The sequence below is a fragment of the Chelonoidis abingdonii genome, chromosome 2 (assembly GCF_003597395.2).
Source record: "Chelonoidis abingdonii isolate Lonesome George chromosome 2, CheloAbing_2.0, whole genome shotgun sequence".
NCBI lineage: Eukaryota > Metazoa > Chordata > Testudines > Testudinidae > Chelonoidis > Chelonoidis abingdonii.
The window spans coordinates 303,130,205-303,144,072 of record NC_133770.1 but is presented as its reverse complement, the minus strand read 5'-3'; the positions used below and the strand labels follow the sequence as shown (position 1 = coordinate 303,144,072).

Sequence of the window (13,868 nt, the reverse complement as noted above, 5' to 3'; positions counted from 1 at the left end):
CCACACAGAGCACCAGAGAGGGCCACCTCCCCTGTGGTCAGAGCACTGAGAATGCCAATCCTGCTAGGCCAGACTCATAGAACTCCATGCCCTGGGACCACATTGTTTGGTTTGGCACTCAGGATCTGAACTCCAGCCTCATGAGCTGAACGTTACTTGCCGTTGTTAGCCCTACTGTGCCCCGTCAAGGAAGAATGAAGGATTGAATGATACAGGAGAGAGAGAAGAGAGAAGGGCCCTGTAGCACCACCCAGCTGCTGCACACAGGGGACAGAGGCTACCCCCACAATCTCACCATGCCACCCTCCTGGAGAAAAGGCTCCAATGCAATGGGCCATCCTGCCAGAGGCCACAAGTTTCCTACTCCCAAGTGCATCACGAGTACACAGGAGACCTCTAGTACGAGACCCCTCCGGATTTCCCTAGGGCACCAGTTTTCAAGTCAGAAACTCTAGGTCATGATTCACTCCCACCTCCACACTGCCCTGCCTCCTCTCTGCCTGTCCAACACACACATCTCACCTGCAGTTCCCAGGGACACAGCACTCACATCCCCACTCCAGGAGAGAAGCTCAGAGAAGAGGGGAGCCCTGCAAATCTGCCTTGCTGGAAAAGGTGTCTGACCCAACCCCTCGAGAAGGGCAGCTCCTAGTAGAGGCCTTGCAACCATCAGCAGCACAGACTTGACCATGGAGAGATGCAGAAGCTGTGGCACCAGTGCCTGCATGATCTTCATTAGACTGCCTACAGGAGCGGGCCCCGAGCCCACGGTGCCAGGCTAGAAGAAGCCTTCTTGGTCCAGGCCATTTTCCAAGTAACAGCTGAACTCTGAGGCAGGGAGGGCCAGAGCCAGCCTTGTGCACTCCTGACACACAGCTCTCATTTTCCGCTCGGAAAGCCTCACATGGCAAGGGGCCTGTGTGCTGGGGACCCTGGCAGCCCCAGGGGAGCAGGTATCAGTGCAGACAAAAAGGGAGCCCCCAACATCAACAAAAGATGCTGAGTGCATGAAAACCTCCCTCACTTTGGCCAAGGAGCCACAGGGGATAGAGGGCCCCCTAGCCTGAATAGGTCCATAAGCTTCAACCCAGCACCTTATGCCAGCTCCAAGGCACAGATCCAGGAGCTGGGTGGGGGCAATTCCACAATGGAGACTACACCACATCATAACCCTAATTCTCTTCCAGCTTGATATGCCCCACAACATAGCCACCAACTCCAAACCCACTTCCAGCTGACCCCATAGATCATCCCCGTTACCTCCTCAGCCCCATACCAGCACATCTCCATGAAAACCCATGAACACCATTCCCGTAAGTGCCTGTCCAAGTGTGTTAGCTCCACTCAGAGCTGGGCGGACATCCTCCCACCTCTCCAACTTCTGGTGGGGCAAACATGAGCAGGATGGTGCTCCCTGGTCCCAGGTTTCCAGGGCACATGGTAGAGCAGTGCCCTCAGGGCAGCACCGGCCATGCGGTGTGGAGTGAGTGCAGAGTACAATTCTCCCAGTGCACCCAGCCATTGGAATGCATCCCCATCCTGAAGGCTTGTGAGCAGGCATAGCTCCTCAGGACAAGGGAGAGCAGTGTGCTACTCTGCAGCCACTCCCCGTTCCTCCCACAGGGGCGCTTCTGTGCAACAGGCTGGGAGCAGACTCCCAGAGCAAGTATGACAGATCTACCCAGAAAAAGAGCTCACCCCAGCACAGAAGAGAAGCAGCACCCACAGAGCTGGGAGGAGAAAACCTGTATCAGGCTGGGGGGATGAGGATGACTCTCACAGCATGGAACACATTCTACAGCAATGGGTGAGACACACCGTCTGGACGGAACACAGGGAGGAAAGTCTGGGAAGCTGGCAAGGCTACAAACCAGCAGAACTGACCCCAATACAAGCCCAGCTCTTCCACCCACAGCACAGTGTCTCCTGAAGTCTCTCCTCTCCTGTTTTTTCTTCAGCACCATGTGGGCCTGGCAGCTCAAAGAACAACCATCTAGGGGCTCTGGATACCTACCCTCTGCCTCCCAGCAGCTGGACAGGCAGAAAGGCAGCCCAGAGAGCAGCAGGGAGTTCCCAGCCTGTGCAGCACCCCCCGCAAGGCCCTACCTTGACTGACGGCTGTGTGGACAAGGCTCCGTTCTTCATATCATCCTTGTCCCAGGCCTCCTCCTGCTCCTTGGGCTCTGCACTGTTATTGCAACCCCCCAGCTCCTCCTCCTCCTCAGGGACCCTGTCACTGTTCAGCCCCTGCAGGAGCGCCACCACTGCCTCTGGCTTGGGCAGCTTGGTGATCTTAAAGTGTTTCTTATAGTGTGGTGTGTCCTTGCGGATCAGCCTCTGCTTCTCCACTGGGAACGGCCGGTCTTCATCCTCATCCTCATCCTCGCTCCGGATCAGAGTGTCCTCAGCAAAATGCACCGTGGGCTACAATGACAAAGACCCATGAATGGCTGTGAGCCTCAGACAACAGCTAGATTTGGGGGCAAAGCACTCACAGCTGCTGGTCTGCAAGGCCAGCCTAGTCAGGGCTGGGCCCCGGACACAGGCAGGAGGACAGACTGAGGGCTGCTCCTCTGATGGTATTCAGGGTAGGTCCAGGAGCAATATCCAGAGCAGCTTCCACCACACCCAGCTCCAGGGCCCTGCTAGCCCCCCTGTGCCCCCGACCTTCCACCCACACCTTGGCCTCTGCCTGTGCCCAGCTCCCACCTGCCTCACCCCCTCTTGCAAACATTCAGGTTCTATCCCACCTCCCATTCCCATCCACGCCTCGAGCCATCTCCCTGCTACTCTGGGAGATGTCCAGCCAGGCCCCATCAGGATCCTCCACAAAACAACTCAGTGCAGCGCCTACCTCATTGTACTCCACTTCCAGCTCCTCCTCTTGAGCAGCCACCGCCTCTACTTCCTGCTCTTCTTCATCTCCAGGCTTCGCCTCATTCTCCAGCTCCTGTGTTTCGGTCACTTGCCCATTCAGCCTGTCTCCCCCTCCTCCCCCCTCCTCTTCCCTGAAGTTGGCAGAGACAGTGCTGTTAGAGACATGCGAGTCCTCACTGCGATTGGACATGGCACTCAGCCTCTTCACCTGTGGGAGTAGGACAGGCAGCGAGAACTGAGGCAGAAGCCAAAGGGGGACACAGAAAAGGGGGAATGGGACCCAGCACTGAATGCTGCAGACCCTGGCCCAGCAGGATCCTAACTGCTTCAGTGAGCTGCCTGGCCTCATCTGTGCCACTCCCCAGCCCACTTCATCCCAGCCCCTGTGGCACAGCCAGCCTGGTACCTATCAGCACAGCGTGCTGTCACCAGTGTTACACCTGGAAGACAAGACTTCAGTAGGGAACTCAGCTGCCAGCAGCTGCAGAACAGTGCATTGTCACTCACTTGGGGATGCCCAGGGAATGACTGGGAACCCTCTGTATGGAGCGAAGGGAAAGCCATTACAAGCGCATTACTATGGCTCCTTCCCTGCTGAGGGGCCGCATTATCCCAGGACAAAGGCACACGGGCAGAATGACTCAGAAGGGCAGAGATTCACACAAAGGTCACACAGTGATCAAGTCATGGTCAGAGCTGGGGCAAGCCCCGAGTTGCCTGATGCCAAGTCCTGCCCTAAGAATGCGTCACTTTGCACATAGGCTGTCAAGTTCCTGCTCTGCCTCAGCCCAGCCCACATGCAAACATGCCTTTTGCCTTCCCCGTACTACACCAATGGTGCCAGTTTTCATGGCCACTTTTTTCCTTGTTGCCCCCCTCTGCATGGGACTCCCACACTACATCAGTGTGCCAGGATTCCACGTGCTCTTCATTCCAGTGCCTCCTAACAATTAACTTCTTTGGCCAAGCCTACAGACACTGCTGCCCCACCTCAGAAAAATGCTGCATCAGCCCTTGCACTGTCAATCTCATAAAGCCCCAATTCCAGAGCTCCCATGGTACTGGCTCTAATCTCTGCAAGGGTGGCTTCGTGCTCAGCTGGTGCAGTTAAAAGGTGCATGCCAGAGAGCTCTGCAACTTTCTGGCCCGGTCCCGCTCTCTGTGCGGGGAGCACTCACCTCTGAGTTTGGAGAATCCAGGTCCACATCGGGCTTCGCAGAATATATCTCATTGCGCCGAACTTCGATCACTTTCTTCATAACCTTCAGCTCACTAGGGTGAGGAGTTGCTCTGCGCTGCAGGCCCTGCCAGGGAAAGAGAGCACAGAGCAGATGAGACAGTGCACACAGCCCAGAGACTCCAGACCTTTAGACTGAGCATCGGTTCATCCTCACACTTTGCCCACATTTGGCATTCTACGTTGAGCTGGCCCCAACCCAGGGGGAGATGCAGCCCCAACTGGGCCCCATCTCACTGCCACTGGGCTGAATTCTCCCCCCAACCTCTGATTCTGTGCTACGGTGAGCAGGAGCCCTGAGGGTAGAACGCAGGTAGATTCCCCTCAATCTCTCTGGTATTCCTTTAGTGCATGCTGCAGTCTCGTGCTTCTCAGCAGTGCCAATGGCACTTGCTGAGTGGATCTGTCCCAAAACAACAGGCAAGAGAACAGCATTTAAAAACAACAGAACATAGTGGCAGAAAACCACAAACACTCATGGGGCTGAAGGCCCTAGGGACTCCCAGAGCAGGCCCAGCACCTGGACTTGTTCTAACCTCCTTTTATTACAAGAGGCTAGGAGAGTCACTGGACTGGAATCATCTCCTAAAGTCAGGAGTCCTGCTGGATGCTCTAGCATCACAGACAGGTCGCAGTAGCCTTCACCATGCCCTACCACTCTAGAGATTGGAGTAAAATAACTGGCCATGTTTCTCTGGCTCTGTGACTTTACCTAGGGCTGTAAAATCTGAGTGACTGATACATAGTCATGGGATACAGGGTTTTCTCCTCCAGTGCATTAGTTTCCATTGGGTCCCAAGTCAGGGGACTGTCTGTCCAGATCAAAAGGCTGAGGACTGGGGGCAGTGTACTGGGATTGCCGTGACAAAGCCACGACCATAGGGTGACTATTTGGTGAACCTTTTGTAAAGTGAGTTAGTGGCCACGGTTCTATTCTTAATAGGACAGCTGTCCAGAATGCCAACCTCATTAGGCCCTTATTGGCAGCTGCTGCTCTTATTCCTGCCAGCCCTCATGCTGTACATGTCTCTGGGGTGGATGACTTGGCACAGAGACTAGTTCCCCTCAGCCTGGGATGCCGTGTCCCCTCTGGGAGGCAAGGGCTGGGGGAGATGCAGCTCATACCATACCCCTTGAGGAGGGAGAGGCAGCTCTGGGCAGACACATTGTTCCATGCCCTGCAGAAGTCTCCAGAGCATATTTCCTTAGGAAGCTGGTAAGGCCCTGGACAACCCACTATGCCTGTTTCTCTTACTCTCTTCTCAGCTCCAGCCTCCTCGTCATCATCAGCTTTGGGCTCGTCCAAAAACTGGATCACACTGACCCGGTTCAAGTTGGTGTCTGTCCAACTTTCATCCACACTGTTCTGCAGGAGATTCTCTGTAGAAAAAGATGATAAAGAGAGATCTGGCTCCTGAGCGACAAGGTGTTGGGGCCTGGTTGAGACGCACTTCCCACCGACGAAGCCATCTCTATCAGAGAGCCCCCCCCATACCCACTAAGCGGCAGGGGCCTTAAGGGGAGACACACTGTGTTGCACACTCCTGTCAGCCCTTCAGTGGTCCCTGACAGGGTTGCATGACTCTTGGCAACCTCTACACGGGGTCCATGAAGGATCCAGCTCCAGCACTGGGTAGGAAGAGGGGAAGAAACAGAAGCTGTGGTGCTTGGACAGCACTGAGCAGAGAGAGCAGTCTCCGGTTCAGCAGCAAAAGGAAATGGTTAGCTAAAGGGATCTGATGTCATGCTGGATAGGCAGTTTCACAGCTTTAACGTTCTCCAACTTGGGGAGATCCACCACGTCAACAGCTGGGAGCCCAGGCCTGTTACATCAATCACAATAACCATATGAACAGAGAATAGTCCAAGGGTGGTGAAGAAGAGACATCTGGGAACAGGAACCAAGAGAGAGATCCCAGAGGAGAGGGCAACAATGGGATCTTGGCCTCACATCTCAGAGAGAAGAGAGAGGACAGCCCTTCTCCACAGGAGGCAAGGCACCATGGAGAAGCACTCAATGGGGCCTCTTACCTAGACTGGGAGATGGCTGCTGGGGCAGCAGGTAACAGGTGAGAACCTTTTCACCCGTCTTCTCATCATCTTCTGTCTGGAATTTCAACATGGGCTGGGACTGGTTCTCTGCAAGCCACAGGGCCTTCAGGTTGAGATTTGTCAGGGCAAAGGGCAAGTTCTGCAGCCTGCATGAGAAACATGGCTGATGAGACCTCACTGGCCTAGAAGGAACCTCCACCAGGCCCTTGAATTCCTCCACTTGCCTCGGGGCAGGGTGGAGCAAACCCTGAGACAGGGCCTCTCTCTCCAATGTAGAATCTCTCTCATGATGGAGACTCCACACAGCTCTTACCAGACTGTTCTGCAGCATAAATGTCCTCCCACAGCCTCCCACCACCACACTGTAAGCTCTATGACTATGGGTAAAAGAAGGACACTTGTATTTTAACCACCCAGGGCTCACTCCTAGTGAGTTTGCCTGAAAAATTGGAAAAAAACCCATTGAGCCGCACTAGCGAAAAGGAGACTCTGCCCCAGGCCAGTCAAGTTCCTGAAAACTCCTGGCAAGCGGAGGGTCTAACCAATCCAAGGCTTATGCTCTTCCCACTGCAGGACTCCAGCCAGGCAGTGGCAGGAGGTCATACTTAAGATTATGTTTTAATCATGAGTATTTTTTAGTAAAAGTCATGGGTAGGTCATGGGCAGTAAACAAAAATTCACAGCCTCTGACCCGTCCATGACTTGTACATCCCTGACTAAATCTTGGGGAAGGGGGCAGCCTAGGGAGGGACCACGAATGCTCTCGGGGGAGCAGCCCAAGCCCCCATGGGTATTCAGGGCTGGGGGGTATTTGCGGGGTTGTCAAGCTCCCTACCTGGCTCCACACAACCCCCCAGAAGCGGCAACATGTCTCTCCCTCAGCTCCTAAGCAGAGCTGTGGCCAGGCAGCTCTGCACGCTGCCTCCACCCCAAGTGCCAACTCCGCAGCTCCCATTGGCGGGGAACTGCAGCCAATGGGAGATACGGGAGCAGCACCTGCTGCCTACCCAGGCCAACCGCGCTGGCTGCTGCAGAAGTCACGGAGATGCCACAAAGTCACAGAATCCGTGACTTCCACGACCTCCATGACAAACTCTCAGCCTTAGTCACAGTGCAACATGACAATGGGCTGCTCCTGAAGCTCTGGTACCCATCAAATCCCTTTGAAGGTGCAGGATTTTACTGTAAAGCCAGAGAGCAGACAGCAGAAATTCCACTCTGACCCTGAGCCTGCAGAGACTCTACGGTCACTGACACTTGTTCTCATTGTGAGTGTCACAAAAGACTCAGAGCATCAGACAGGGATCATGACCTGGTTATATTTACCTTACACTAACAGAATATGAACTCCACCAGAGAGGTCCTTTGGGGCCATCTGCCTGTCCCAAGTCAGGATAAAGGAGGAGAGTTGGGCGTGGGGCTAGCAACTCCACCCCGTAAAAAATCAACCTGCTACAGAAACACCAACAACAGAGACAACAGAGACTTTTACCCTGGAAAAAGAAGGGTCTTCAACTCGAAGATGCATGACGCTGGGTGGTGAAAGCCGTGAGGAAGCCACTAAGCTGATTACCCTTCTTGCAACCAGGAGGATTACCATAGGCACATGGAACGTGAGGACCATGTACGAGTCAGGAAAGACGGCACAGGTTGCAGCAGAGATGAGGAGCAACAACCTGACCCTATTAGGCATTAGCGAGACAAGATGGATGCAAGCTGGACAGAGACGACTGTTGACAGGAGAGCTGTTGCTGTATTCAGGACATGAAGAGAGCGACGCACCCCACACACAGGGAGTAGGCTTCATGTTGTCCAAGCAGGCACAGAGAGCACTGATTGGTTGGGAGGCACATGGTCCCAGGATCATCACAGCATCCTTCAGAACTAAAATGAAGAGGATTAAGATGAATGTTGTTCAGTGCTACGCTCCAACTAATGACAGCGAAGAGGAGGACAAAGATTATTTTTACAACAGACTCCAGAAAATATTAGAGATTCTCCCAGACAAAGACATCATCATCCTTATGGGAGACTTTAATGCCAAAATTGGACCTGACAACACAGGATACGAACAAGTCATGGGGACCCACGCTCTGGGAGAGATGAGTGAGAATGGAGAGAGATTTGTGGATCTGTGTGCACTTAACAACCTGGTCATAGGAGGTAGCATCTTTCCTCACAAGCGGATCCACAAGAGTACCTGGGTATCACCAGCAGGCACGACAGAAAATCAGATTGACCATGTCTGCATTAGCAAGAAGTTCAGAAGATCCTTGCAGGACGTTAGAGTTAGAAGAGGAGCAGACGCGGCGTCCGACCATCACTTAGTGGTGGCTATATTGAAGCTGAAGCTGAAGCAGAACTGGATAGATACGTCAGACAGAAGAGTGAAGTACAACGTCAGCCTTCTGAAGGACCATAAGACCAAGGAAGATTTTGGACTGATGCTGAAGAATAAGTTTTCAGTATTACAGGATCGGTCTGAGGAAGAGGAAGACAGTGTACTAAACAGATGGCAGAAAGTGAGAGAGACACTTAGGTTAGTATGCCAGGAAGTGCTTGGAATTAAGAAACACCAGCAGAAAGAGTGGATCACAGCAGAGACCTTGACCAAGATAGAAGACAGAAAGAAGAAGAAGGCAGCAGTCAACAACAGCAGGACTAGAGCTGCAAAGGCCAAAGCTCAAAAAGAGTATGCTGAAGCCCACAGAGCAGTGAAGAGGAATATTAGGAAGGACAAGAGAGAGTATGTGGATGAACTGGCAGCAGAAGCGGAGCAGGCAGCATACAGCGGTAACATGAAACAGCTGTATGATACTACCAAGCGACTGTCTGGAAAGTTCAGCAAGCCAGAACGTCCCGTTAAAGACAAGCAGGGAAAGTCTATAACAGGAATAGAACAACAGATGAACAGATGGGCGGAGCACTTTGAGGAACTCCTGAACAGACCAGCACCACCAAATCCACCAGACATTAACCCAGCCAACGAGGACCTCCCAATTAATTGCGATAAACCAACCAGAGATGAGATCAGAAAAGCCATCACCATGATGAAGAACAGGAAGGCGGCTGGACCTGATGACATCCCAGCAGAGGCCCTGAAAGCAGACCTGGATGCTTCAGTGGAAATGCTGTACCCCCTCTTTGAGAAGATATGGGAAGAAGAAGTGATTCCGGCAGACTGGAAAGAGGGATATCTCATCAAAATCCCCAAGAAAGGAGACCTTAGCAACTGTGCCAATTATAGAGGAATCACACTCCTGTCGGTGCCAGGGAAGGTCTTCAACCGAGTTCTCTTAGAGAGAATGAAGGATGCCGTCGATCCACAGCTACGAGATGAACAGGCAGGTTTCCGGCTGAACAGATCATGCACGGACCAGATAGCAACGCTTCGCATCATAGTCGAGCAGTCTGTGGAGTGGAACTCCTCGTTGTACATCAACTTTGTTGACTATGAGAAAGCGTTCGATAGCGTGGATCGAGAGACCCTCTGGAAGCTCCTTCGGCACTACGGCATTCCAGCAAAGGTGGTCAACCTGATCAAGAACTCATATGATGGTATACACTGTAGAGTGATCCATGGAGGGCAGCTCACTAACAGCTTCCAGGTGCGAACTGGAGTCAGACAAGGATGCTTGTTGTCACCACTTCTCTTTCTCCTCGTCATCGATTGGATTATGAAGACATCCACTTACGAGCGTAGGAACGGAATCCAGTGGACGTTGTGGACCCAGCTTGATGACCTGGACTTTGCTGACGATCTTGCACTCCTTTCGCACAGTAAAGAGCAGATGCAAGAGAAGACCAACACTGTGGCAGCCACGTCATCACAGGTTGGCCTCAACATTCACAAGGACAAGACCAAGATCCTTAGGATTAATTCCATCAGCAACGACCCAGTCACACTGAATGGAAGCCCCTTGGAAGAAGTGCAGTCCTTCACCTACCTAGGTAGCATCATTGACCAGCAGGGTGGCACAGACGCAGACATCAAAGTAAGGATTGGTAAGGCAAGAGCAGCCTTCTTACAGCTCAAGAACATCTGGAGCTCCAGAGAGCTGTCTTTGGCAATAAAAATTCGACTGTTCAACTCCAATGTGAAATCAGTCCTACTGTATGGAGCTGAAACCTGGAGGACAACCAAAACAACCACCAGGAAGATCCAGACCTTCATTAATAGCTGCCTCAGAAGGATTCTCCAGATCCGCTGGCCAGACACCATCAGTAACATCCACCTCTTGGAGAGGACCCGTCAACTCCCAGCAGAGGAAGAAATCAGAAGGAGAAGGTGGGGTTGGATAGGACATACACTACGCAAGCAGCCAACTAACATCACCAGACAGGCACTGCGGTGGAACCCCCAAGGCAAGCGGAAAAGAGGCCGTCCAAGAAACACCTGGCGACGCGACCTTCAGGCTGATAGCAAAAAAATGGGCTATACCTGGAACCAGCTAGAGCGAATGGCCCAGGATAGAAGACTCTGGAGATCTGTGGTTGGCGGCCCATACCCCGATTGGGGTGATGGGCATGAGTGAGTGAGTGAACAGAATATGGTACCAACCGGGAATATGTATATTTGGAACTTTAAAAGGGCCAATTTTCCAACGCTTAAAACAACTATTAGCTGACTGGGAATTTAAGTGGAAAGTTTTGTTAACGAAAACTGTGAATTGTACAAGGACATGCTATTCCATGCCCTAAAAACCACAATTTTACAGACGGCAAGAAGCCATCCTGGTTAAAGAGAGATGTGGAAATGGTGATACAACAAAAAAAATTTAGGGCTGTCAAGTGATTAAAAAAATTAATCGTGATTAATTGTGCTGTTAAACAATAATAAAATACCATTTATTTAAATATTTTTGGATGTTTTCTACATTTTCAGATATACTGATTTCAATTACCAACACAGAATACAAAGTGTACGGTGCTCACTTTATATTTATTTTTACTTGCAAACATTTGCACTGTAAAACACAAAACAGTATTTTGCAATTCACCTAATACAAGTACTATAGTGCAATCTCTCTATAATGAAAGTTGAACTTACAAATGTACAATTGTGCACAAAAAATAACTGCATTCAAAAATAAAACAAATGTTAAACTTTAAAGCCTACAAGTCAACTCAGTCCTACTTCTTTTTCAGCCAATCACACAAAAAAGTTTGTTTACATTTGCAAGAGATAATGCTGCCCGCTTCTTGTTTACAGTGTCACCTGAAAGAGAGAACAGGCACTTTCATGGCACTGATTCATATGTCCCTTCATGTTTCAACCACCCTTCTACTGGACATGCGTCCATGCTGACAATAGGTTCTGCTCGATAACGATCCAAAACAGTGCAGACTGACACGTTCATTTTCATCGTCTGAGTCAGATACCACCAACAGAAAGTTGACTTTCTTTTTTCGTGGTTCAAGTTCTGTAGTTTTCACATCGGAGTGTTGCTTTTCTAAGACTTCTGAAAGCATGCTTCACACTTCATCCCTCTCAGATTTTGGAAGGCTCTTCAGATCCTTAAATCTTGGATCAAATGCTATAGCTATCTTTAGAAATCTCACATTGGTGCCTTCTTTGTGTTTTGTCAAATCTGCAGCGAAAGTGTTCTCAAAACGAACAACATGCTGGGTCATCCTCTGAGACTACTATAACAAGAAGTATATGGCAGAATGCGGGTTAAACAGAGCAGGAGATATACAATTCTTCCCCAAGGAGTTCAGTCACAAATTTAATTAACATTTTTTTTTTTAATGAGCATCATCAGCAAGGAAGCATGTCGTCTGGAATGGTGGCCAAAGCATGAAGGGACATATGAATGTTATGCACATCTGGCGCGTAAATACCTTGCAATGCAGGCTACAGAAGTGCCATGCAAAATGTCTGTTCTCACTTTCTGGTGACATGGTAAATAAGAAGCAGGCAGTGTTATCTCCCATAAACAAATTTGTTTGTCTTAGCAACTGGCTGAACAAGAATTAGGACTGAGTGGATTTGTAGATTCTAAAGTTTTACATTGTTTTATTTTTTAATGCAGTTATGTCACAAAAAAATTCTACATTTGTAAGAATAAAAAGATTGCATCACAGTACTTGTATGAGGTGAATTGAAAAATACTGAATCACTTGGTTAAATGGTCATAGTCTTACCAATCACATTTTAACTGAGCCAAATCCCAGGTAATGCTGCTAAGAGTCAAGAATGCAGGTTATACCTATGGGATGGGCTACTGTCTTGGAAAGCAGCGACTCAGAAAAGGATTCAGAGGTCACCATACATCATTTCCCCAACATGAGCTCTCAGTGCAATGCTGTGGCTAAAAGGGCTACTGCCATCTTTGGGTGCATAAAAAGCAGAATATCAAGTAGAAGCAGAGAAGGCCCTCTGCCCATAGCCTCCAAACAGCAATGCCCACAAGCCAGTGGACTACTGCACAGGGAAGTGAGATCTGGCTGACAACCTGCCTGCACAGGCAGCAACTCCAGATACTGTGCCAGTCTGGAGAGAAAGGGGCCCCCACACCCACAGAGACTGATATCTGTAAGAGAGGCCAGCCAAGCAGACACATTCCTGGGCCTAGTGAGACTAAGTGGTGCTGAGGCCTTGTGCTGTCCTTTAACAGGGGCACATGGCACTCCATGAGTGCCAACAGCTTAAGTGAGACACTTGGGAAAAGAAAGTAGTTGCAAACTTCTGTAGATACAAGGGCTGAAAAACAGTGGAAGCTAGAGCTGGACAGGAGGGGACAATATGGGGAGAGTTGAAATCCCCCATTATTATTGAGGTTTTTTTATTTTTACAGCCTCTCTAATCTCCCTGAGCATTTCACAGTCACTATCACCATTCTGGACAGGTGGTTAGTAATATATTCCTACTGCTATATTCTGATTATTAGAGCATGGAATTACTAATTGTAGAGATTCTTTGGTACAGTTTGGTTCATTCAAGATTTTTACTTCACTTGATTCTACGCTTTCTTTCACACATCGTGCCACTCCCCCAAGAGCACGACTTGTTCTGTCCTTCCGATATATTGTGTACCCTGGTATATGAGGGGTGGGAAGGGATAGCTCAGTGGTTTGAGCACTGGCCTGCTAAACCCAAAGTTGTGAGTTCAATCCTTGAGAGGGCCACCTAAGGATCTGGGGCAAAATCAGTAGTTGGTCCTGCTAGTGAAGGCATGGGGCTGGACTCGACCTCTCAGGGTCCCTTCCAGGTCTATGGATAAGTATAGCTCCATTACTGTGTCTCATTGATTATCCTCATTCCACCAAGTTTCTGTGATGCCTTCCTCATTTAATATAAGGCACCTATCTTATTATTTAGACTCCTAGCACTGGTATATATGCACTTCAAAAACTTGCCACTTTTTAGATGCCTGACATTACATAAAGTAACTGAATGGGTGTGACGTTATTGATATAAACTGGGACCATACAGAACACGGGTTGCAACCAAAGTCCTGTAGTGGCACCAAATCCTATATAAAGGGGATCATATAAGGTGTCTAAGACCAGGTTATGGGTTATTGGTTATGATTATGCTGTCTGTATGTCTGTATCATTTTGTAGTTGAAGTTATGAATATTGGCTGTACTGTCTATATTTCAAATTTGTGCTGTGTTACTGGGAAAGATCCCAGACAAGTTGGTGTTAGCTCTGCTTAGCCTGCTTGATGGCCCGTTAAGGACCATCAGCTACACAA

General features: G+C 50.0%; 1 protein-coding gene across 30 annotated transcripts in view; it reads right to left on the bottom strand.

The window, feature by feature from the left end:
• The window catches only part of SCRIB (scribble planar cell polarity protein), a 212,188-nt gene that overhangs the window by 150,020 nt on the left and 48,300 nt on the right, over positions 1 to 13,868 (bottom strand). For all 30 annotated transcript variants that reach the window (XM_032762915.2, XM_075063333.1, XM_075063340.1 and 27 more), the window contains 5 exons: positions 6,146 to 6,312; positions 5,370 to 5,494; positions 4,056 to 4,181; positions 2,855 to 3,085; positions 2,107 to 2,424 (listed from right to left, as the gene is read on the bottom strand). In XM_032762915.2, the coding sequence (XP_032618806.1) occupies positions 2,107 to 2,424; positions 2,855 to 3,085; positions 4,056 to 4,181; positions 5,370 to 5,494; positions 6,146 to 6,312 (967 nt within the window). The remainder of the gene's footprint in view (positions 1 to 2,106; positions 2,425 to 2,854; positions 3,086 to 4,055; positions 4,182 to 5,369; positions 5,495 to 6,145; positions 6,313 to 13,868) is intronic.